Source organism: Mercenaria mercenaria, chromosome 12, assembly GCF_021730395.1.
Source record: "Mercenaria mercenaria strain notata chromosome 12, MADL_Memer_1, whole genome shotgun sequence".
NCBI lineage: Eukaryota > Metazoa > Mollusca > Bivalvia > Venerida > Veneridae > Mercenaria > Mercenaria mercenaria.
In genome coordinates this window covers 23,849,918-23,876,901 of record NC_069372.1, presented here as the reverse complement: position 1 = coordinate 23,876,901, position 26,984 = coordinate 23,849,918, and the positions used below count along the sequence as shown (strand labels likewise).

Genomic DNA, 26,984 nt, shown 5'->3' with positions numbered 1-26,984 from the left:
TTAGAGTACAATCGTTGTCGTTCTATATATAACTCCATCATTGTAACAACACAGGCGGCTACTGACAGGAAAAGTTAACAGCCCCAATACATTTTATAACATAGTGGCGGGAAAGTGTCTCATTACCGTTTACTTTTATCGCAAATTTGAGCTGAATCTGAATGGAAGTATCACCGCTCCCGTCTCTTGGTCAGGGAAGCCTTTGTTCTGTAAACATCATAACTACAGTATTCAGAAAATGACAGTGACTACGATTACGGTACTAGCCTCCGATTCTAGGATTACGGAAGTTCTGTATTTCTTGACAACCCTATGAGGATAAGCTAGGATTACGGAAGTATTTTAGAGGCATCAAATATATGTTAGGACATGCATAAATGATGTTGAAAACTTACTTATTTCACTTAAAATAGCGATATTTCATTCCTGTTGTATTATTTCGTGACAGGCAAAATCAAGTCAAAAAAATTAAAGCAACGAATATTATTTGGAATATAATTCTACGTTTGTATGCCAATTTTCAAGAAAACATATTTATATTTACTATGGTTATGAAATCAAAAACGTATACGGGTGTTGATTTCGCCCGATTCTATATGCGCGGAAATCTAAAGTGACAGGCAAAATCAAATAATAAAATTTAAAGTATAGAATATTTTTTAGAATCCTTTTGAGCTATTGTTAAGAATATAGTTCTACTTTGTCTGCCAATTTCCAGAAGAAAAAACGTATGTATACGGGTGTTGATTTAGCCTGTTTCTTCGCGGAAAACTCAAGTGACAAGCAAAATTAACTCATAAAATTTAAAGTATAGAATATTTGTTTAAATCTAACTTTGACCCTCATATTTCTATAATATTTCCGCGCGCCGCCATTAATTGGAGGTCTATCAAGACCTCTCCATAGTGCTGGCTTTCAAACTAGGATGATTTAGACTAACCTACTAATTTTACGGCGTTAGATTTCACTTTCTAGCGCAAAATACGGTGAGCCAGTCTAAAATGGCCCAATGCGCTTGCGCACATGTAAGTTTTGAAATCCTCTGAGACGAAAATAATTGTTCGTTTAAAAAAAGAAATATAGTGTAATACTATTGTTACAAATGTTGGAAACGGTTCTGTTATTAACAAAAATATATATATTTTTACTATGCTTTGTTCGCAGTATTCAAATATATGAATATGAATTGAATCGCGTTAAAATGTATTTGGTTCAATTAAATGAATTTATTGTTTAACTGTCGGCTTCGGTTGCTCCGTTCGGAAGACCTACCGGAATAAGATATATTGATAGTCGGAGATGTTAATCACGTGATCAAAACAAGGCGGCAATTCGACATATAAACCTAACAAACTGTGTAATAAACTAGAAAAAATAGAATGTTTGAATTTCTTTTTCAAATAGCACTTTTACAATAAAAATCTCTGAAAAAATACATTGAAAAAACTTCCGGCAGACGTCCGTTCGATTGGGAATTTCTTCTAAGCTTTTCTAAAAGCTTCTCGGAGGCTACTATTTTTGGGCCCAAACGAACGGGGCAGTTGACAAACAAACCTTTCAGGTGAGATTCTCGTAAAAATGGTAAGATGCATATTTGGCAGCTTTCACCAGGGCCAAGTTCAGTGTACAATTATTGCAGTGGTAGCTTTTGAACATTTTTAAACAAAATTCATTAACTAGGAAATGCTTGGGCCTACAGTCCTCGGATAGGCGGGGGTTTTTCATAACCTAAAATGACTTATTGACTTTGAGGTCATTAGATCATGGTCACAGTGACTATGACCCCTAATAGGTCACAGTGACCTGCAACAGGGAAACTGTTTTTCGTCTATAACACAACCTATCATATAACCAGAGACATTGATAACAATTGTTATCTATGTCTCTGATATAATTTTAAAAGGAGCAACACTGGACCTCTCCTAGGTTTCTTTTTTAAAAGAAGCCCACTTGTATATCGTTTAAGGTTATACTAACCAAAAATGGCGGATCGATAACACGAAATAGTACGTCAGGCATGAAAAATCGCTAATTTTAAGTGAAATAAGTAAGTTTACAACATCATTTATGTATGTCCTAACATATATTTGATGCCTCTTAAATACTTCCTTAATCCTAGCCTATCCTCATAGGGTTGTCTAGAAATACGGAACTTTCGTAATCCTAGAACCGGGGGCTAGGATTACGGTACCGTAATCGTCGCCACTGCATCAGAAATGCCAGATCTAACTCAGAAAACGTACCGGGCTAATTAACGGGGGAATAGACTTTAGCGTTGAAAGTATTTATTGCATTGGGAATTTCCAATATCAGTAGAAATGTCGCAAATGTTATTGTTAAAGTTATTGTAAATCTACTTGAAGTTAATCAAATCAGGATAGATATTGTTACCAGGTAGGTGAACACTTATTTTTAAACAATGTATAAGAGTAAACAAAAGTAAATTCGAGTGTATTAAGGCTAGTGACTTGCATTAATTAATGGAATACCTGTGTGTGTATATATAGAGCCAAGTCATTTTGATTTTTTTTTCTAATGGCTCATTGTCAGGTGCAGGTCAAAACGAACCGAACCAAAATGTACCCAAATTAAAACGTCAAAATGTACCCACTTGTTAAAGTAAAAATGTACCCACTTGTTAAAGTAAAAATGTACCCATGTTTTTATTAGAAGTCAAAATGTACCTTAAATAAAACAATAACAAAAAAACAAACAAATAAACACTGTCAATAAACGCCACCAAAACCTGAATAAGAAGTTTAACTCGCTTCGCAATCGCGATCCATTTAATCATCAAAGTAATGGAACACGTTCCGTCAGCGATCCATTACAATCATTTCTTGACTGTTTCAATGGATCGCTAATTGAACGCATTAACAAACACCAAAAAAGCGGTTTTGACAGTGTTTTAATGTGTTTTGAGAGTGTTTATTAGGAAAAAATTTTGTTTGGGGTACCCATGTTTTTTTATTTGAAGAATCGAGACATTACACCTCCGGGACGGTGTGTCTAATTAGCAATCACTTCATGCCTTGGATATTTTCAGTCATCTTTATTTTTTGAACAGTCACTTAGCCATATACTCAATACTCAGCTGGCCCATGCACATAGCTGATTCCTTTAAGGAATTTGGTTGCACTCAGTTCCTTCTTTCATATTAATCCCAAAGCTCGAATAATTCTTTTTCACAATGCCTTGTTTTGGGGCGCTGTTGTCAACCAAGACCATGGTCAACTTAGTTCATTGGTGTCGGTCTTGGTATCACGGGCCTTTTTTTTTCGCAGAACTGGCACCGGTAAATGGATAGTGACCGGTACCCACAATCACTGTTTAGACGGTTATGCCAGTCTGAAAGGGAGACAAATGAAATTATATTAATGTATTTAAAAGAATTGAATACAGTAAATAGAATTTAGTTTAGTTCATAGGGGATTGTTGATCCAATCCTTCCTTGCTTAATATAATGCACACTTATTCCTTGTGTGATGTATTATATATATTTTAATAAAGTTTACTAATAATACTTAGTTCTTTAGAATATCAGTATTATCTAATACAGTGTATTTATAATATAATGTATAATACAATGTATTTATAATATAAGTATAATCAAAATCGTTATTAAAGAGTTAATCTCCGTATTACATGATTAAGAACAAACATCATATGTATAATTAGGTTTACTAAAGCCGCACGCATGCACTAGACTGACTCAGCATGGCATGCGCAATATACATGTATTACGTACGACATACAAAGCATCATGGGAAGGTTATCAAATACTGTTACATCCTTTCTCTTTTACGGAAAAGAAGATAATCCTGAACTGAATAGCTTAATCAAATAAGTATTTATGGTTATAGTTAAAGTCATTAGTTGTTTCTTTGCTAAGTAACTTCTACATTAACATTGACAAAGTCAGTAACAATCGCACCTGATACGTTTAGCCTACACTTCGTTAATATTAAGAATTCATCGTTTATCATTTAATGATTACAGACATCATGTGACATAGTCCTTATACTTCAATGGCATTCGCACAATACGACCAGGTCTTGTCTGCGTTACCGATGTTGCAGGTGTTTCTGAATTCACTGACTGACCGATTGTTTGCGTTTTAATTCCGTTTCAGTTCGAGAAATCTCTCTGGGGTAACAACTCTTGGTCGTTTACCTTCGGATCTATATCTACAGTCTCCTTCCCTTTGTTCATTGAAAAGTTCACTCGTCCTTCGGAGATGTTTTTTATTTCGGTTCACTACCGTGCCATTTTCTCTCAGAACGTTATAAGAGCGCGTTTGCGGTTTTTCAACAACAGTTCCCTTTTCCCAAGTTTTATTCCTTTCATTCGGCTGTATTCTCACCATGTCACCAGCTCGCAAACAGTCTAATGGCTTCGCATTCCTGTTATAATAGTAGGCTTGTCTGTCTTTGCTTTTCTGAAGTTTAGCTTTAACATTTGACGGTATGCTAGGCTGAAACTAATTTGATCTCTACGGTAGTAATGTTCGTGATTTTCTGTTAATCAGCTGCTGAGCTGGACTGTAACTTGTGGCCTGTTGAGGTGTATTCCTAAAATTTAAAAGCGCTAGCATCGGGTCTGTATGCGAATGTTTAGCTTTTTCATAATACGTTTCGCTGTCTTAACTTCATTTTTAGCTTTTCCGTTTGATTGTGAATACCTTGTAGATGAAGTCACATGCGTAAAATCCCATTTCCTTGAAAACGATTTAAACTTTACTGATTTGTAAACACTTGCGTTATCTGAGATCACACGTTCAGGAATTCCATGCCTTGAAAAATGCTGTTCAACTTAGCGACTATTTGCTTCGGCGTTGATTCATACAGTCGGTCTATTTTAAAGAAATTACTAAAATAAGCTACAGTTACCAAATAGTCATGGCCATCAAAGGTAAATACGTCTGTTCCGACTTTTGCCCAAGGTCTGTCTGGAATACTGTGACTGATTAACGGTTCTTTACTTTGTTTTCTTTCTAACGATTGACACGTGTCACACTTGCTAATAAAGTCTTTAATTTACGATGCTATATTTGGCCAGTACACACAACTACGAGCGCGTTTTAAACAACCTTCAATTCCGATATGCGAATGAAGTTGATCTAGAATTTCTGTATGCATACCTTTTGGTATGATGCATCTATCACCGCAAAATATAATACCATTATCTACCGATAGTTCATCCCGAGCAGATGATACGGCTTTACTTCTCTCGGCGCTTTATTCCACCCATTCTTAATACACTCAATCAGCTTTTCCAATGTCTGATCTACGAGTGTAACTTGCTTGACTCTAATTTGTCTTTCAGAAGAAACTGCCAAATAATCTGACAAACATGTAGCGTCTATCTCTTTCTCATAGTCTGTCAACAGTACTTCTTCTAGGTGCGTAGCACATTTATTAGCTATGTAGGCTCTAGAAAAGGTATCAGAAATATACATGTGTTTGCCCTTTTTATAGCTAATTTCATAGTCATAAGTCTACAGTTTCAGTAGCATCCGTTGAAGGCGCTTTAGCGCCCGAAAAAGCGGCTTCTTACTGATAATTTCAAGTGGTTTGTAGTCACTTTCCACAAAAACTCTCCGACCATATGTGAAATGGTGAAATTTCTCAAATGCAAACACCACCGCTAGCAGTTCCTTTTCAATTTGCGCATAGTTTTGCTCTGTTTGTGTGAGTGCACGACTCGCATATGCAACTGGTTGTCCCTCCTAGAGTAATGTTGCACCGAGTTCACTTTCAGAAGAGTCGCATTGTATTACTGTTTCGAGTTTAGAATCATATTAACGGAATACTAGCGCGTTGCACACTGACTGCTTGATTGTGTCAAACGCTTCGTCATGTTCGTGTGTCCAATTGAAGACAACATCTTTATACGTAAGTTGTCTTAACGGTTCGCACATCCCGCTAAGCCTACCGAGGAATTTTGCTAGGTAGTTGACAAGACCTAATAACCGTTGGACAGCTTTTTTGTCTGTTGGTTTTGGCATTTTCATAAAAGCTTCAATTTTCGACCGAACTGCTTTTGCTGCTTTATCCGTAAGTAAATGTCCTACAAATTGGATTTCAGTTTTATGAAGCTGAAGTCCCTGTTTAGCTTAATGCCTCGTTCTTAACACCTTTCAAGTAGTTCTGCATGTTGATGTTATGAACGCACAAAGCCTCTTCGTAGGTTTCACCTTCGTCATAAATTAGAATGTCATGAGCGATCGCTTTGATACCTGAAAGACCTGTTAAGTTTTGTTCAAGAAATTGCTGAAAGTGTGCTGGCGCTGGAGATATTCCAAATGGCATTTTCAACCAACAATATCGCGCAAATGGCGTTTCAAATGTTGTGAGATAATTAGATTTCTTATCGAGCACCACGTGCCAAAATGCATTTTTGACATCTGCTGAAAACCTCTGCGTTACTTAGCTTTGGTAGCAGACCTTCCACCACAGCTACTCCCTTGAAAAATTAGGTTTGAATCATATTTTGGGTGAGTGTTACTAAAAATAGAAAAAAGGCTTCCACTCGATATCTTTAATTTGGGTATACTTATTGTCAGTATACCTGGTGTGTTGATAGATTTTATCAAACACAAAAGGTTGGGAATGTATTTGAGGTTACTTGGATCAGGGTCAATGTCATTGTAGCTAAAAATAGAAAGATGGGGTCATATTTGAAATAAAAAATAGATTTTTGTGCTGTGGAATGTAGTTCAAATCTCACTGAGATCATCATTCAAATATTTTTTTATCTTTTTTAGCTCACCTGTCACGTAGTGACAGTATGGGCTTTTATGATCGCATTTTGTCCTTCGTCCGTCGTCCGCCCGTCGTCCGTTCACAGTTTCATGTGAACACGATAGAGACCACATTTTGCAATCAATTTTAATCAAACTTGCACACAACTTGTATTGGCATAATTTTTCGCTTCCTTTCGAAAATTGGCCAGATCCCATTATGAGTCCAGAGTTATGGTCCCCCTTAAAGGGCCATAATTTGCTATTTTGGGCTTGTGAACACGATAGAGACCACATTTTGCGATAAACTTTAATCAAACTTGCACACAACTTGTATTTACATAATATCTCGGTTCTTTTCGAAAACTGGCCGGATCCCATTACGGGTTCCCGAGTTATGGCCCCTTAAAGGGCCAAAATTTAATATTTTGGGCTTGTAAAAACGATAGAGGCCACATTTTGCGATTAACTTTAATCAAACTTGCACACAACTTGTATTGATATAATATCTCGAATCTTTTCGTAAACTGGCCAGATCCCATCATGGGTTCCAGAGTTATGGCCCCTTTAAGGGCCAAAAATTTTTATTTTGGGCTTGTGAACACGATAGAGACTACATTTTGCAATCAGTTTTATCAAGTTTGCACACAACTTGTATTGGCATAATATCTAAGTTCATATCTTAAAATGGCCAGATCCCATCATGGGTTCCAGAGTTATGGTACCTTAAAAGGCCAAAACTTGCTATTTTGCAGCCATATAGTTACTTCATATATGGTTTGATTTGATAAAAACTTGCAAAGTGTCTTCAACAACAATAAATCTTGGATTCCATGATGCATCAGTCATTTCCAATCATAGGTTCCGGAGTTACAGCCCCTGATTGACCCATGAAAAAGCCAAAATTTGTTAATTTGTACCTTGTGAACACGATAGAAGTGACATTTTATATTTGATTTTAAGCATACTTACACACAACTTAAGTCACAATAAAATATCAGTTCCTTTCGAAAACCGTCTAGATTCTATCATGGGTTCTGGAGTTACTGCCCCTGAAAGGGGCTAAATTTTCTATTTTGGCAATTTCATCCATATAGAGGTTTCATGTATGCTTTGATTTGATACAAACTTGCACAAAATGATTATCTTGATAATTTCTAGGCCTGGATCAAAACTGGGTCATATCGGGTCAAAAACTAGGTCATCAGGTCAAATAAAAGGAAAAGCTTGTTTAAAACATAGAGGCCACATTTATGATCCTATCTTCATGAAACTTGGTTGAAATGTTTATCTTGAAGATTTCTAGGCCAAATTCGAATCTAGGTCATACGTGGTCAAAAACTAGGTCATCCGGTCAAATCAAAGGAAAAGCTTGTTAACACTCTTGAGGCCTCATGTATGATCCTATCTTCATGAAACTTCGTCAGAATGTTTATCTTGATGATTCTTAGGCTAATTTCGAAACTAGGTCTTTCGGTCAAACCAAAGGAAAAGCTTGTTAACATTCTTGTTCATTTGATGTCCATGAAACTTGGTCAGAATATTTGTGTGCATGAAATATCGGATGAATTTTTATCTGGGTCATGTAGGGTCAAAAACTAGGTCGCCAGGTCAAATCAAAGAATCTTAATGAAAATTGGTCAGAATATTTGTCTACATTGAATTACTAGGTAAAACAATTTTACACTGCTATTATATGTTACTCAGGTGAGCGACTTGGCCCTCTTGTTTTTTTTTTTTTTTTTGGTTTTTTTTTTTTCGGTGACAAAATGGTCATTTTAATGCCATTGGGTAACCAAAAATAGAAAAATATGGTCATAGTTATCATAATATAGAAAATATGTATAATTATTAATATGACCGTTTTTAGCTCACCTGAGCACAAAGTGCTCAAGGTGAGCTTTTGTGATCGCCCTGTGTCCGTTGTCAGTCGTCGTCATCCGTCGTCAACAAGTTGACTCTTAACACTCTAGAGGTAGCAATTTTGGCCCAATCTTAATAAAACTTGGTCAGAGGGTAACATTGTTAACACTAGAGGCCACAATTATGACTGTTTTTCCATGAAACTTGGTCATAGTGTTAAACTTGATGATCTTCAGGTCAAGTTCGAATTAGGGTCATGTGGGGCCAAAAAAACAGGTCACCAGGTCAAATAAAAGGTAAAGCTTGTAAACACTCTGGAGGCCACATTTATAACCATATCTTAATGAAAATTAGTAAGAATGTTAATCTTGATGATCTTTAGATAAATATGAAATCTGAGTCTGGTGGGGTCAAAATCTAGGTCACCAGGTCAAATCAAAGGATAAGCTAGTTACACACTACAGGCCATATTTATGATCATATCTTAATGAAACTTTGTCATAATGTTAAACTTGATAATCTTTAGGACAAGTTCAAATCTGAGTCAGGTCGGGTCAAAAACTAGGTCACCAGGTCAGATCAAAGGAAAAGCTAGTTACACACTAGAGGCCACATTTATGACTGTATCTTCATGAAATCGGTCAGAATGTTAAAGCTAGAGGCCATATTTATGACTGTATCTTCATTAAACTCGGTCAGAATGTTAACATTGATGATCTTTAGGTCACGTTTGAATCTGGGTCATGTGGAATGTTACCGACTGATCTACGTTTTAGCTCACCTGAACTAAAGGTTCAGGGTGAGCTATTACTATAGGGTGGATGGTCCGGCGTCCGTCGTCCATCGTCCACATTTTAGATCACCTGTCACATATTGACAGGCTGATCTTTTGTGATCGCCCTTCCGTGGTCCGTCCGTCCGTCGTCCGTCCACAATTTCTTGTAAACACGATGGAGACCACATTTTGCAACCAATTTTAATCAAACTTACACACAACTTGTATTGGCATAATATCTCGGTTCCTTTCTAAAACTGGCCAGATCCATTCATGAGTTCCAGACGTGTGGCAGTTTAAAGGGCCAAAATTTGCTAATACGATAGAGATCACATTTTGCAATTTGCTTGAATCAAACTTGCACACGACTTGTATTGGTACAATATCTCATTTCTTTCGAAAACTGGCCTGATCCCATCATGGGTTCCAGAGTTATGGCCCCTTAATTTAGGCATGTGAACACGATAGAGACCACATTTTGGAATCAGCTTTAATCAAACTTGTACACGACTTGTATTGGCATAATAACTGTTTCCTTTCGAAAACTGGCCAGATCCCATCACAGGTTCCAGAGTTATGGCCCCTTAAAGGGCCAAAATGTGCTATTTTGGCTTTTGCAGCCATATAGAGACTTCATTTATGGTTAGATTTGATACAAAATTGCAAAATATATTCAACAACAATAATTCTTGGATTCCATGATGAATCCGTCAGATCCAGTCGTAGGTTCCGGAGTTACGGCCCCAGACTGACCCATGAATGAGCCAAAATTTGTTACTTTTTACATTGTGAATACGAGAATACGATAGAAGTGACATTTTATATTTGATTTTATCCATACTTACACACAATTTAAGTCACAATAAGATCTCGGTTCCTTTTGAAAACTGGCTAGATTCCATCATGGGTTACTGTCCTTGAAAGGGGCAAAATTTTCTATTTTGGCCCTTTCAGCCATATAGAGATTCCATTTATGCTTTGAGTTTGATACAAACTTGCACAGAATGATTATCTTGATGATATCTAGGCCTTGATCGAAACTGGGTCATTTCGGGTCAAAAACTAGGTCATCAGGTCAAATCAAAGGAAAGCAACTTAGAGACCACATTTATGACCCTATCTTCATGAAACTTGTTCGGAATGATTATCTTGATTATTTCTAGGCCAAATTCGAATTTGGGTCATACGGGGTCAAAACTAGGTCATCCGGACAAATCAAAGGAAAAGTTGTTAACACTCTTGACGCCACATTTATGACCCTATATTCATGAAACCTAGTCAGAATGTTTCTCTTGGTGATTCCTAGGCTTAGTTCGAAACTGGGTCGTATGGAGTCAAAAACTAGGTCACCAGGTCAAATCAAAGGAAAAGCTTGTTAACGCTCTTGTTCATTTGATGTGCATGATACTTGGTCAGAATGTTTGTGTGCATGAAATATCGCATGAATTTTTATTTGGATCACTTTGGGTCAAAACCTAGGCCGCCATGTCAGATCAAAGAATAAGCTTGTTTACACTTTAGGGGGCACATTTTTTTTATTTTATCTTCATAAAACTTGATCAGAATGTTTGTTGTCATAAAGTCGTGGACAATGTCAAATATGGGTCACGTGAGGTTAAAAACTAGGTCACTAGGTCAAATCAAAGGAAAAGCTTGTATACACTCTATATGCCACTTTTTGGCTCCAATCTTCCCGAAACTTTGTCAGAATGTTTTCATGAAATATTGGACGAATCTGGGGCATATGGGGTAAAAAGCTAGGTCACTAGGTGAAATCAAAGAAAATGCTTGTTTACACTCAAGAGGCCACGATTTTTGATGCAATCTTAATGAAAGTTGGTCAGAATATTTTTCTCCATGAAATCACTAGGTAAAACATGTTTGCACTGTCACGGTGAGTTACTCAGGTGAGCGACCTTGGGCCATCTTGGCCCTCATGTTACTTAAACATCTTCTCCTCTACAACTACTGGTCAGAATAACACCAAATTTGGTCTGTAGCATCCTGGTGAGGTCCTCTATCAAGTTTGTTCAAATGGGGGCATATTTGGCCCCTTTTAGGGGAAGCTAGAGCTAAAAATAGAGAAACCTTAAAACGACTTATCATGAACCGCTTCATGTATCTTCATCAAACTTGGTCTGTAGCATCATTATAAGGTCCTTTTTCAAATTTGTTCAAAGAGGGCAGTTGGCCTTTTTAGGGGGCTGCTAGAGCTTAAAAAAGAGAAATCTTTAAACAACTTCTTCTCATGAACCGCTTCATGGATCTTCATCAAACTTGGTCTGTAGCATCAATATAAGGTCCTCTCCCAAGTTTGTTGAAATGGGGGTACTTGGCCCCTTTTAGGGGCCGCTAGAGCTAATAATAGAAAAAAACTTCTTCTCATGAACTGCTTGATTGATCTTCATCAGCTTGGTCTGTAGCATCATTCTTTGGTCCTCTCCAAAAATTGTTCAAATCGGGGCATTTGGCCTCTTTTAGGGGCCGCTAAAGCCAAAGATATAAATGCTTTTCAACGACTTCTTCTCATGAACCTTTTGATGGCTTTTCATCAAACTTGGTCTGTAGCATCATTATAAGGGTTTTTCTCAAGTGTAAAAATAGAAATACATTTAAACGACTTCTCATCGTGAATCCCTGGATTGATCTTCGTCAACATTAAGCTTATGTATGCGATAGAGGCTGTATTTTTCAATTGATCTTCACGAAATTTGATCAGAATGATAACCTTGATGAAATCCAGACAAAGTTTGAAAATGAAGTATCTTAGATCAAAAACTACGTCACTAGGTCAAATCAAAGGAAAACCTTGTATTTGCGAAAGAGGCTGTTTTTTTTTCAATTGAACTTAATGGAATTTGGTCAGAATAACTGCCTTGATGAAATCTAGATTGAATATGGGTCATGTGAGGTAAAAACTAGGTCACTAGGTCAAATCAAAGAAAAACCTTGTGTATGTGATAGAGACTCTTATTTTTCAATTGATCTTCATGAAATTTAATCAAAATAATTGCCTTGATAAAATCTAGGTCGTGTTTGAATATGGGTGATCTGGGGTCAAACACTAGGTCAAATAAAAATTCCTTGTGTATGCGATAGAGGCAGTATTTTTCAATTGATTTTCATTAAATTTGGTCAGAATGATTGTCTTGATAAAATCGAGGTCAAGTATGAATACGGGTTATCAGGGGTCAAAAACTATGTCACTAGGTCATATCATAGAAAATACTTGTTTAAACTCAAGAGACCACATTTTTGGTCCAATCTTCATGAAAATTTGCCAGAATATTTGTTTCCATGAAATCACTAGGTCAAACATGTTTACACTGTTATGCTATGTTTCTCAGGTGAGCGACCTAGGGCAATCTTGGTCCTCTTTTTAAAAAGGATGTTAAGTAAAACAGAATTTTTAACACCTTTCTTATTTTCTTTTCATTAATTTTCTTTCTTTTTTTGCAATTTTTCAGTTAAAACTCTGAAAGCTGCTACACCAGCCAAGAAAGGACGTTCGACACGGGGAGCACCGAAGGCAGCAACCCCAAAACCTGTGGAGGAAGTCAAAGTTCCAACACCAGCACGTGTTGCTAAATCACTTGTGAAAGGAAGGTAAGCCCAGTAAAAATAACCCTATTGAAAAAGGGTAGAGCTACAAGAAAAGGGCCAAAAGGATGCTCAGGAGGTTAAAGTCGCAATTCCAGAACCTTTAAAACCCAAAATGGTGCTGCTGCCAGAAAGACAGGTATATTCAAATTTAATGACATATATGATATTATCTAATAATTATACTGTTTCGTGATAAAACATCTTTGTTCCAAAAGATGTATGATCTCCATGACAAGTTGTAAGAATTAATCTGAAATAATTTGTATCCCACCTCTGATTCAATGGGAAAAACTGGCAGTTGCTTGCAGAGAATAGGTTAGTACTGGTAAAGAACCCAGGAACATTTGTTAGGTTAACTACTTACCTACTCAGTAATTACTTGTGGGGTTATAGGTCACTAGGTTCAAGTAACTGATAACAGTCACGTAAACATTACCTGGTTTCATCAACTGATGACAAAAAGTAGGAAACAGTTACCTTGTGATCTGAACAATTTGTTAAGAGATTAGTTTATCCTCTATGATATTTGCAAGCAGAATGATAATTTAAGAATGTGGTTTATTGACTGGATATTTGTTTTACCTAGAAAATATAGATCATACAGATGTACCCTTACCATGTAATGTTTGCTTATGTGCAGTTAGTTCGTTACCAACCCCGTGTTAGCCGGATTTCAAAATATTTTGTAGAAATGATTTCTAGGTGACCCTCTACCAAAGTTGCCTAAGTCATTCTGTTTGGGTAAAAAACATTGCCGCCAGGGGGCTGGGCTTATTTTTTCCCCATATGACTATATTGTAAATTTCAAAAATCTTCTTCAAAACCACTGGGCAGATTTACACTAAACTTCACAGAAATTATCCTTGGGTGTCCCCTATCAAAATTGCCCAAAGAATTGAAATCTATGCAGAGCTCTGGTTGCCATGGCAACCGAAAGGAAAAACTTTAAAAATCTTCTTGTCCAAAACCACAGTAGCTAGGGTTTTGATATTTGGTATGTGGCATCATCTAATAGTCCTCTACCTAGTTATTTCAAATTATCCCCCCGAGGGTCAAATATGGTCACGCCCTGGGGTCTTATTTAGGAAAAACTTTGAAAATTTTCTTGCCCAAAACCACAGGGCTTAAGGCTTTGATATTTTGTATGTAACATCATCTAATGGTCCTCTACTAAGTTTGTTCAAATTATCCCCCCTAGGAATGAATATGGCTTGCCCCGGGGGTCACATGGTTTATATAGACTTATATAGGGAAAAAATTTGAAAATCTTCTCGTCCAAAACCACAGGGCCTATGGCTTTAATATTTGGTATGTAGCGTCATCAAATAGTCCTCTACCAAGTTGTTCAAAGTATCCCACTAGGGTCAAATTTGGCCGCACCCAGGGGTCACATGGTTAATATAGACTTATCTAGGAAAAAACTTTGAAAAATCTTCTTGTCCAAAACAGCAGGGCCTAGGGCTTTGGTATTTGGTATGTAGCATCATCTGTTAGTCCTTTACCAATTTTTTTCAATTTATCCCCTAAGATCAAATATTGCCCCACCCAGGCCCGGGTCACATGGTTTATATAGACTTGTATAGGAAAAAAAATTCTTGTCTGAAACCACAGGACCTAGGCCTTTGATGTTTTGTATGTAGCATTGCCTTATGGTTCTCTACCAAGATTGTTCAAATTATTATCCTTGTGTGAAAAGAGGCCCTTCTCTATGGGTCCATAGTTTTACATATTCTTATTATAAGAAAAACTTTAAAGATCTTCTTGTCTGAAACTGGAAGGCCTAGGCTTTTGATATTTGGTATGTTGCATTGCATAGTGGTCCTCTACCAAGATTATTAAAATTATGCCCCTAGTTGAAAAGAGCCCCACTCAGGGTGTCCCATGTTTTATATAGACTTATATAGGAAAAACATTCTTCTTATCTGAAAGTGCAAGGCCTGGGCCTTTGATATTTGGTATGTATCATTGCCTAGTTGATTTCTAACAAGATTTTAAAATTAGTTCCTGGGGTGAAAAGAGGCCTCAACCCGACCTACTTTCTTGTTTTTTAAGATACAGCCTTGAAATTTGGATGACATTTACAGTTTTGCACACCGATCTTACAGCTGATTTTCAGTAACCTTGAATATGGCCTATTGACCTACTTTCTTGTCTTTTAAGATACAGCTGGAAATTTGCATGCCGATCTTTAAACAGACTTTCATTGATCATCAATATTACCTACTTTCTTGTTTTCTAAGCTACAAGCAAAAGGATTTGGACCACCTGTAATATTTTTTTACAGATTTCAAAAGTAGTCTTGCATAATCTTTACCCTCTCCTAATTTTCTTGTTTTTAAAACTAAGTAAACAACTCTACTCAGGTGCGCAATATAGGGCCATCATGGCCTTCTTGTTTTTTTTTTTCTTTTTTATGTAGCCACTGCATAAAAAGAAATACAATAACTTTATTTTGAAAAGTGATAAAAACTGACATTATTTTAGATTTAGGAGAACAGCCACATCAAAGTCACTTAAACAACGTGAGAAACAGCATTACATTGTATAAAGCACATTTTATGCAGTCTGGTTCAACCGTTGGCTTACAATAACTTTGCTTTTCCTGGTAGGATTTTTCTTACAGAGGAATACAACATCTAAGAAGCTACTTTAGTGAATATTGTGTTCTTTCCTTGACATATATCAGTATCCCTATATGATACATAACTATACATTGTAGTTCCTTTAAAGGCTCAAGAAAATAATTCATTTGTATCGTACATTTGATTATAGATATGAATACCAGTTTTCACTTACTCAGTAAACTCTCTGCATAAGACATTATATTATTATTACATAATTGACTATAAAAGTGTAAGTATTTAATTTTTGAAGGTATTTTCATCTCAGATTATTGTAAAAATTCAGGATCAGCTATGTCCTTTGCCCGAGAGTCCCCAGTTAAACGATGGACGCAGCCTAACAAGGAAGAGAAAAGTGAAGAGGATGATGGGAAGTACTACTGTGGCGCTCCTGGCGGTAGATTCGACACATCAATCATATTCTCAACAATGAAAACCAGCAAAAGCACATCGGAATCTGACAATGATTCCGGTGTCTGTAACGTCTGTAACTCTAGTAAGGCAACAAACAGTATTGGAAGTCTGAGCGACAATTATGATAGCGATGATGAAGGGAGGGGTGTGTCGTTTGATCATTATCCGCCACAAATAAAAATTCGCACTGGCGGTGGAATAAATTTAGATTATGATGAAGCTTATGAGGTGAAATCTGATCATTCCTCGCAAGATGAAAATTCACCTCGAAATGATTTTTCAAAAGGAATTGAAATGACGACATTTAGTAGTCGGGAACCTGCTGACGACGATGATGATGAGTTCAATTTCAAACGTGAAGTCAGTTATCAAGATGATTTTAATACTTCCTCTTCAGAGGAGGATGAAGACGAAAATTCATACAGACACAAATACTATGATATGAGTTACAGACCTTTAAATAGGGATGTCCCAACTTTCCAGCCAACGTTTGAGCCTTTAGGCGCGTCTTCCTTAAGTAGTAGAGAAGTTGATAGAGGTATAAATTTTTTAAGTTTGAAAGAAGGGCCATCTCAGTACAGTAGGTACTCCTCTTATCAGAATCCTCAGTTTAGCAGTGAACGAGTGAAAATAGAAACATGTAGGTATAAAAGAGACAAGACTGATCCTCCATTTGGTCGCGGACCTAAACAATTAGACAGAGTGGCCAGTTCAACTGGGTCATTAATTTCCCAAGTGCGAAGTGACGAAGTGAAAAATATGCTAGAGGGAAGAAAACTAGAACCACTGCAAAACGAAGATCCCAAAAGAAAGAAAAAGAAGAATAAAAATGCTAAAGGTTGGTTCACAATTATTAATCAGTCAGTACATAATAGTGTGGAAACAAGGATTTTACAGTGAGATCATTAATACTAGTATTCATGCGGGACTAAATTTCACGGATTCGCAGTTGAGTCTATCCTCAAAATTAAATACCCAAAACAGATTAAATTCTCATTCATTTTATGCTTAAAAAATGAAAGTTCAAGTTCATTATGCTTTTAACTGGTCGTTTATATAAAACATGTGCCCTCAAGACTATATGGTTTCACAGAATTACACAAATCAGCAGGTAAAGGAGTTGTTACCAGGACGAAAAACGTTCTTCAGTAGAATTTGGGGTCTTAGGTAGAGCTCGAAATTGGAAAATTTTACATTTGTATTTGGTATGATATGTTCTCAAAGGACAAGAAATATAACTCTAGCATGCTGCATAGCACTTAGCTCTTGTTCCCAGTCACACAGGCCAGATCAGTGGGAAAAATCACCTTTATGACATGCATGCAGTAATTCAAAAGCTAGGTCTAGACATTGAAATTAAATGTTTTATGTTTTAAAAAAAAATACATAGACACGTTTTCTATATGCACCTCTATGGCCAAGTGGTGTTGTTGTTTGACTTGTTGCTCATGTTGAGTTTTTGTGACCGCTCAATGACCGTCGTCGTCGTCTGTCGTCCGTCCGTCAACATTTTCTAAAAAAAAAATCTTGAAAACCAGTAGACAGATTTACACCAAACTTCACAGGAATGATCTTTTGATGGCGCCCTTTCAAAATGGCAACCGAAAGGAAAAACTAAAAATCTTCTTGTCCAAAACCACATGGCATAGAGCCTTGATATTTAGCATGTGATATCATCTAATAGCCCTCTATGAAAATTGTTCAAAGTATGTCCCTGGGGTGAAAAGAGGCCCCAACCTTGGGGTCCCAAGTTTTACAGGAAAAAACTTTAAAAATCTTCTTGTCCAAATCTGCAAGGCATAAAGCCTTGATATTTGGCATGTGACATCATCTAATGGTCCTCTATGAAAAGTGTTCAAATTATGCCCCTGAGGTGAAAAGAGGCCCCACCCTGGGGGTCCCAAGTTATACATTAACTTATATAGGAAAAAACTTTAGAAATCTTCTTGTCTGAAACCACTAGACCTACCCTTTGATATTTGGTTTGTAGCATTGCCTTGTGGTCCTTTACCAAGACTGTTCAAATTTTAATCCTGGGGTTAAAAGAGCCCCCAGCCCGGGGATCCCAAGTTTTGCATAGACTTATATAGGATTTTTTTTAAATCTTCTTGCCTGAAACTGTAAGGCCTAGGCTTTTGATATTTGGCATGTTGCATTGCCTAGTGGTTCTCTACCAAAATTATTGAAATTATTACCCTGGAACGAAAAGAGGCCCTGCCCTGGGGTCCCTAGTTTTACAAAGACTTATATAGGAAAAAAATAAAAATCTTCTTGTCTCAAAGTTCAATGCCTAGGATTTTGATATTTGGTATGAACTATGACCTTGACCTACTGACATACTTTCTTGCTTTTTAAAGATTCAGCCTTGAAATTTGGAAAACATGTACAGTTTTGCACAACGATCTTAAAACTGACTTTCATTGACAATAAATGTGACCCACTGACCTACTTTCTTAATATTTCAGCATCAGTTTGGCTTTTGAAACATGTAGCTCATATTACACAGGCGAGCGATCCAGGGTCGTCATGACCCTCTTTTTTTAAGATACAGCCTTGAAATTTGAATGACATATTCAGTTTTGAACACTGATTTTAAAACTGACTTTCAGTGAACATGAATATGACCTACTGACCTTCTTTCTTAATACATGTTTTAGCATCAGTTTGACATTTGAAATATGTAGCTCATATTGCTCAGGTGAGCGATCCATGACGCTCTTGTTTGAAGTTACAGTATAGAAATTTAGACCACCTGTATAATTTTTGTTTTGATTTCAATAATCATATTGAAAAGTTTTGACATACTGACCTACTTTCGTTTTTTAAGGTACAGCCTAGAAATTTGGACCACATGTTTAACTTTTGATACTGATTTAAATACTCAACTGAAATATTCTTAACCCTGTCCTTCTGACCTACTTCATTGTTTTTGAAGCTACAGCAAAGAGATTTTGATCACCTGAATATTTTCTTAACAAATTTCAGTTGTTATCTTGAAAAATCTTTACCATGACCTACTTGCTTAGGTTTTTTATTTTGAAGCTTTAGGAAAGAAATTTGTTCAACCAAGCAATTAATCTCAGGTGAGCGATATAGGACCATCATGGTCCTCTTGTTTTGTTGTCCCTTTTGTTTGATAGGGTACAATACATGTGTTTTTCATTAGATTCCCACTAATTAAAAGATTAAACTAAAACAATTTGGAGGTCATATCTTTACAGCGTATGTTTCGTGTTCAGTCCATAAGTCTTTCATCCAGGGATTTTAGTATAACTTAGGCTCAAAGGTTACACATAATGAAACGCCATAATCACGTCCAAGACGCTGAAGGCACTTCAGTGACACTTGAGGACAAACATTGGGCAAGGACAATAACTTGAATAATTATATAATTAACTCTGTATTTCTGTCGCATTATTGTCAAGATAATAGCCTGACGTCATTTATAAAATGGATTGCCCAGCAGAAATTTTCACATCTTTTTACCCTCAGGATTACACACAGAAACAGCGAGTGTCTTTGAAAAAAAGGCATTGAGTATTACTTACACAACAAGGCTTTTAGCTGGAATATGAATCGCCTTAATAATAGCTTTAATTATAATAGCTAATAGAGAAGATACTTAGAACATACAAATTTAGATAACGTTTTAAAATGTTTCTTATATTTCTAAGATTTCAGCACACATGATAGTCTTGCAAATGACCCCTATACACGAGTACTGTATGAGAAAGCTCTAAAAGAAGGCACCGAGGAAGACAACAGCATCAGAGTCATGGTAATCGGATGTTACGGACAAGGTAAGACGTCTTTAGTCAGAAGATTAGTTCAACAGCCTCTGAAAGATGTAATGACGACAAATGGGATAGAGGTTCAAAGATGTAAATGCAGTAAGGATGGTGCATGGGAAGCACAGATATCGGAGGACCTTGAAGTTGAGAGTTCTAAACGTTTAGCTTACGTCGCAAAATCCTCTGAAGGAAGAATAAACGAAGGAACTGGCGTGAAGCCTGATTTTGTTCCGCTGGCGACTTACAACACAAAGGTCAAGGAGAATACAGCTGTAACATTATCAACAACCACAGTAGAAGAAAACTTAAAGAGTAATATAAACAGAAATAATGCAAAGAGTAATAAAAACAGAAATTATCCAGTTAACTCTGATATTAAAAAAGAGGTGACAGACGAAATTTTAAAAGCTGATCAAAGCGATACGTTTATGGATCAAGAGAATCATGTAACAGACTTAAAAACATTTAGTGCGGAATTAAAAAGACATAGACAGACATCAAACGCGTCAACAGAAAGTGACATTTTTTTAAATATTTGGGACTTTGGTGGTCAGTTTGTGTACTACGCAACTCATCAGGTGTTTCTCTCTACGAAGCCTGTTTACATTCTAGTTTTTAACATAGCAGAAGGTTTGGATAAAACGATAAGCGATCCTGATTTCCCGGGAAGGTCATGCAAAATGACAATGAGAGATTATATAAGGTTTTGGGTTACTTCTGTGCATTCGTTCGTTGGCGCCGAGGATGGGACGGAGCCAACCATTATCATGGTAGGCACGCATAAAGATGAAATAAAGGAAGGAATCAATACTGATGATATATTCGAGGATATTAGGAAAATGTTTGATGATACTTCGGCTATAAATCACTTCCATCCGGATCAGTTTGTAGTTTCAAACACGTCTTTGACAGATGAAAGTATAGATATACTGCGAAAAACTATACTAGATGTTGGAAGGGGGCAGGCAAATAAGGTTGTAGTACCTGCAAAATGGATACTGCTTGAAAAGGAGTTGAAAAAAATTCGAAGCAAGAAAATAGTCACATTAGAGGAAGTGCTAGAAATAGATCGCAGAAACTATTCTCGAGTCCAGACAGAAACCCAAGATGCAAAGAATGACCAAATACGGCTCTTCCTGAGATACCATCATGCTCTGGGATCATTTTGCTACTTTGATGATAGAAATTTGTCTGAAAATATTGTCGTGGATCCACAATTTTTAATTGATGCTTTTAGCTGTATCGTCACATCAGAGCAGTTCTGCAGAGTTCGTCCCAAATTAAGGAAAAAGTGGCGAAAACTTTGTGAAACTGCTATACTGGAACCGGAGTTGCTGGAGGAAGTCTGGCGCAAAAATCCGAGGGAAGAATTCCATAAGTTCAAGAAACTGCTAACAGAGTTTTTACAAAAGCACCGGATAATCTCAGAAGTGTTAAAATATGATGAAGAAGGTGCAACTTCGCCACAACCACTCGGATTTTACATAGTACCTAGCTTTCTTAAGGTATCTGCAAGTGACGAGACTGTTGGAGATTTCTTGGATGGTAAACCAACAACGAAAGTGTCTTTGGGATACATTTTCGAAAATGAAGCACTTACACCCACGCTGTATCAAAAACTTCTAGCAGCTGTTGTTGGTAGATGGCCTCTGCTGAAGTTTACTGGACAGTATATTTTGTTCAGCAATATGGTTGCATGTGAACTTCAGTCAGATCATGCAGGATTGCTTATTCAGGCTCAAAATAAGCTTGAACTGCTTATAGTTAATCTTTGTCCCGTAAAGTTCGTCAGGCCGGATGTCTGTGATATGTTTAGAAGATTCGTAGAAATGGTGATAGGGCATGAGTTTTGCAGATTCCGGGGCCTTGAAGAATATGCAAGCCAAAGAGACTTTACGAAGTATGTACGTTGTTTTCATAAACAACACGGGTTTAAGGGGAGTGAAGACATACTGGAATTAACCGACATACAGTCGCAGTCCGACAGACATTTTCCATGTCCTGACAGAGCGAGCCATTCTTTAGAAATGAACCACATTTGTCGGCAGTGGTACCGGCACCAGGTCGCAATTGGTGATATCCCTAAACGGCGGCTAACGGAAAAACAATACAGTGCACTTTCAATGGGCATCGGACAGGGTTGGCAACAAATAGGCCATCAGTTGGGCCTCGGAGTTATATCTCTTCAGCACATAGATCTGGACAATAAGACCACAGATATGAAAATATTTAAAATGTTCTTGAAATGGGACGCAAATGAACTAGACAGAGCAACGCTTGATGTTATGGTGAATGCTATTCAGGAATGCCGGCAAATTACAAGTGTAAACTGGGATGTAGTGAAAAATATTGTCGATGGATTTTGATTGAAAGCTTTCAAAAGACTTTCGTAGCCAAAAAGATTTGAACTGATACTTAGGTTTTTCTACATGTCATCTACTTACAGTAAGTTTGAAAAGACTGAACGTTTTACACAAGGTTGAAACCAGTGCCGGAAAGTTTTAAGAGATCAAGAGAAATGTAAACAGAAATAGCAGTGTTGATAATGTGGAAATGGATATTTGGATTTTCAGACATTCCTATCGTTTTACTGTTGTTTCTTCAAGAAAACAGGTCCGCATCAGTTACAATCGCTATGTCTACGTACTTGTTACATTAACTTGACAATGTTATAATTAGATCGGACAGGACTCTTCGAGAAAAGGTGACACTAGAACTAAAAATGGAGACAAAAACATCTTTATCGACTTCTTTTCATGAACCGCTTGATAGATCATCACCAAACTGGGCCAGTATCTTCCTTTTAAGGTCCTCTCTCAAACTTTTGACTGATTTTAGGGACCTTCAGAGATGAAAATAGAAAATCTTTAAGCAACATGTTCTCATGAACCGCTGGATGGATCGTCATTCAAGCTGAATTTAGTGGGTAAAAGAGATAACAATTAAACGACGCCTTCTCAGGTTCTATGATGGAATTTAACCAAACTTGGTCTATAGCATCCTTGTAAGGTCTTCTCTCAAATTTGTTCAGATGGTCTCGCTTGACTGGTTTTAGGGGCCGCCAGAGCTGAAAATGAAAAAAAAAACAAACAACATCTCCTCACGAGCCGTTAGATAGATCGACACCGAACTTTGCCTGTAGCATTCGTATACGATACTCTCTCAAATTATTCTCTGTAGCCTAGTGGTAGAGCGTCCGCTTCGAGTGCGGGAGGTCGTGGGTCCGATCCCCGGCTGCGTCATACCGAAGATGTAAAAAATGGTAGTAGTAGTTTCCTGGCTTGGCGCTCAGCATTAAGAGGATAGTGATAGGACTGGCCAGCCCGGTGTCAGTATAATGTGACTGGGTGGGGTATCATGCCGCGTGTCTACGGCGTGATATCCCAGTGAGGCAGCACTATAAAGTTGGGCATTGTGCTCACTGCTACAAGTAGACACCATCGTTTACATGACTGAAAAATTGTTGAAAAAGACATTATACCCCGAACACACATACGCACGCACACACGCACGCACGCACACACATACACATACACACACACACACACAATCAAAACGTTCCGCTTGACTGATTTTATGGGCTGCCGGAGCTGAAAATAGAAGAACCTTTAAACAACTCCCGTCTTATTATTGCTAAGTTTGGTCTGTAGTATCCATGTGGGGTTCTCTATCAGATTTGTTCATTTTTTGGTTTTTGTTCACTGATATTCATACAAAAATAAAAATAGAAAACAGGTAAAAATAGGAAAAACTTTTAACGACATCTTCTCATGAACTGATTGGTTGTAACCAAACTTGGTATGTAGTAATCTAAGGTCCTCTTGCACACCAATTTTGTTCAAGTGGTTTCATTTGACTGATTTTTGGGGCTGCATGAGCTTAAAATAGAAAGACCTATTATACTACACACAGCTGTTAGCATTTATGATTCAATGTGTCAAACATACATTCAAGGTCAAATTGTCCGTATCAGGTGAGCGATTTATGGCAACATTGGCCCTTTTGTTAGAAGTAGGTAGTGATCGTAAAGTAAATGAACTGATGCCTTTGAACAGTTTGATGCATATGGCATGTTTTAATGACAATATGTCATTCTTAAAGTCTCATAAGGCTTAAAATTTTATATTGAAAACAGAGGCTAAAGCTGTCCAAATACAAATGTAGATGGTATGCAAAATTGCATGGTTAGAAAAGCACTGCTTGAAATACTGTTAATGAACATATACATTTACAGCTGTAAAGGGAGGTAATCGAAAACAGTGATATTCAATAAAACTTTGAATTATTTAATATTCAAACCTTTGACAATATTAAAGAAAACAATTACTGAAAATAGGATTTCACAAGAAACGAGTATATATATATTATGTTCATAATAAAAATGTGGTAGTCACATTATGAACAAAGGCATAATGAGCCTTTAATCCTGTCCATGCTATATCAATGCAATTGAAAGGTAAGCTGTCTATGTTAAATGCTATGCAGGGTAACACAGTCATGCATCTAACAGTCCTGAAACTGTTTTCTTTAATTTTGTAACAATGCTAGGTATTTTCCCATACTTTGACGCATATATTGAAAGCAGGTATCGTTCTCTTTCCGGCTGTAGCTTTTTCAGCATATTTTTCCTTGTGAAATTATCAAAAACTAGGTCAGTAGGCTAGACCAACGGAAAATATTGTTAACACTCTAGAGTCCACAGTTTAAATTTGAAACTCATGAGCATTGGTCAGAATGTTTGTCTTCATGATTTCTGGGTCAGATTTGAATCTGGGTTATGTGGGGTCATAAACAAGGTCACCCCGTCAAATCAAAGGAAAGGTTTTTTTACAATCTAGAGGCCACATTTGTAACCCAATCTTTATGAAACTAGGTCAGAATGTTTCTCTTGATGACCTCTAGGTCAAGTTTGACACAAAATTATGTGGGGTCAAAAACTAGGTCTTTAGGCCATATCAAAAGAAAATCTTGTAAACACTCTAGAGTCCACAGTTTCAGTTTGAAACTCATGAGAATCGGTCAGATTGTTTGACTTGATGACCTCTAGGCCAAGTTTGAATCTGGGTCATGTGGGTTAAAAAAACTAAGTCACCCAGTCAAATCAAAGAAAAACTTGTAAACATTCAAGTTGCGCCCCAATCTTTATGGATCTTAGTCAGAATATGTGTCTTGATAATCTCTAGATCAAGTTTGGAAATGGGTTATGTGGGGTCAAAAAACTAGGTAATTAAGCCAGAACAAAGGAAAGTCTGGTTGATACTCAAGAGTCCACGGTTTAAATTTGAACTCATGAGAATTGGTCAAAATGTTTTTCTTGATTACCTCTAGGTCAAGTTCGAATCTCGATCATGTGGTTCAAAAAACCAGGTTACCCGGTCAAATCAAAAGAAAAACTTGTTAACACTTTAGGGGTCTCACTTGTGACCCAATCTTTTTGAAACTTGGTCAGAATGTTTGTCTTGATGATCTCTAGGTCAGTTTTTAAACAGGATCATGTGGAGTTAAAACCTAGGTCAGATCAACTCTGGTGAGCAATATAGGGCCATCATGGCCCTTCTTTTATTATTAAATGTCAACTCTCAATGAAAATGTTGTCGCATAAATGCACTGCTTCATAATTGTGAATTTGTAAATATTGCTCTTGCTTTTTAACTGTTTGGTGGCAGCCTTGTAATAGTAATAAGTGGGGATTAAAAGTAAATACAGATAAAAATAAGATTATAGTGTTTCGTAAACGGGGCAACGTATAAAGAAATGAGGTTTGGTATTATGATGGAAATCAATTAGAAGTGGCGAATGTTGTATTTATGTGTTTTAGAGGATTCAGTGGCAACCAGAAAATGCTGCCTTGAAAAGCCTTAAAGGCTATGAAAATAAATGTGCATAATTTGAGAATGTTTGATTTTACTTTAAAAACATATCGTCAGTTGTTTGATTCTTTTATATATTGTTATATTGTTTTGCAGATGTCGGTAGGTCGGTCGGTCTGTCGGTTGGTCAGTATGTAGACCAATCAGTTTCCGGATGATAACTCAAGAACGCTTCTTGGGCCTAGGATCATGAAAGTTGATAGGCAGGTTGACCATAACAAGCGGATGACCCCTACTGATTTTGAGTTTAGTGGGTTAAAGTTCAAGGTCACAATGACCCGGAACAGTTAAACGGTTTCCGGATGATAACTCAAGAACGCTTTGGCCTAGGATCATGAAAGTTGAAAGGGAGGGTGGTCATGACCAGCAGATGACCCCTATTGATTTTGAAAGATCAATTGGTCAAAGGTCAAGGTCACAGTGACCCAGAACAGTTAAACCGTTTCCAGATGATAACTCAAGAATGCTTAGGCCTAGGATCATGAAAGTTGATAGGGAGGTTAATCATGAGCAGCAGATGACTCCTATTGATGTTGAGATCAGTAGGTCAAAGGTAAAGGTCACAGTGACCCGGAACAGTTAAATGATTTCCGGATAATAACTCAAGAATGGTTGTGAGGCCAGAAGGTTATAGGTCAAGGTCACTGTGACCCAGAACAGTTTTACCGTTTCTTGAAGATGACTTGAGAACGCTTGGGCTTAGGATCACAAACTTGATAGGGAAGTTGATCATGATCAGCAGATGACCCCTATTGATTTTTAGTTCAGTAGGTCAAAGGTCAAGATCACACTGACCCGTAACAGTTAGAAGATTTCCAGAGGATAACTCAAGAACGCTTGGGCCTAGGATCATGAAAGTTGATAGGGAGGTTGGTCATGACCAGCAGACGATCCCTATTGATTTTGAGACCAGAGGTCAAGTTCACATTGAGCCAGAACAGTTAAACCGTTTCCGAACGATAACTTGAGAATGCTTGAGCCTAGGATCGTGAAAGTTGATAAGGAGGTTAATCATGACCAGCAGATGACCCCTTTTGACTTTGAGGACAATAGGTCAAAGATCAAGGTCACGTTAACCCAGAAGAGTAGAATGTTGTTGTGCAATTACTGAATGCATCAACGGGAGCATTTCGTGTTCTACGAGCTCTTGTTACATCTATTTTAAACTGTGTGAAATGTGGGGATATATACGAAATGGAAGGAAATAGAAAGCATACATTTGAAGTTTTGTTAGAGAGTTTTAAACGTTAAATTATCAACAAGCAATGTAGCCGTGTATGGAGAGTTTGGAAGGTATCCATTGTA

At 37.2% G+C, this 26,984-nt stretch overlaps 1 protein-coding gene across 1 annotated transcript; it reads left to right on the top strand.

The window, feature by feature from the left end:
• The first annotated feature begins 2,287 nt into the window (after positions 1-2,287).
• Positions 2,288-25,295, top strand: LOC128547270 (uncharacterized). Its single transcript, XM_053519449.1, has 4 exons — positions 2,288-2,394; positions 12,848-12,986; positions 15,891-16,856; positions 19,693-25,295. The coding sequence occupies exons 3-4, from the start codon at positions 15,899-15,901 to the stop codon at positions 22,173-22,175; spliced, it is 3,441 nt and encodes a 1,146-aa protein (XP_053375424.1). The 5' UTR covers positions 2,288-2,394; positions 12,848-12,986; positions 15,891-15,898; the 3' UTR covers positions 22,176-25,295.
• Positions 25,296-26,984: the final 1,689 nt, after the last annotated feature.

Coding starts and splice junctions, on each gene's coding strand:
- LOC128547270 (XM_053519449.1), top strand. CDS start 15,899: ATGTCCTTTGCCCGAGAGTCCCCAGTTAAACGATGGACGCAGCCTAAC. Junction 16,857..19,692: donor GAAGAATAAAAATGCTAAAG/GTTGGTTCACAA, acceptor TATATTTCTAAG/ATTTCAGCACACATGATAGT.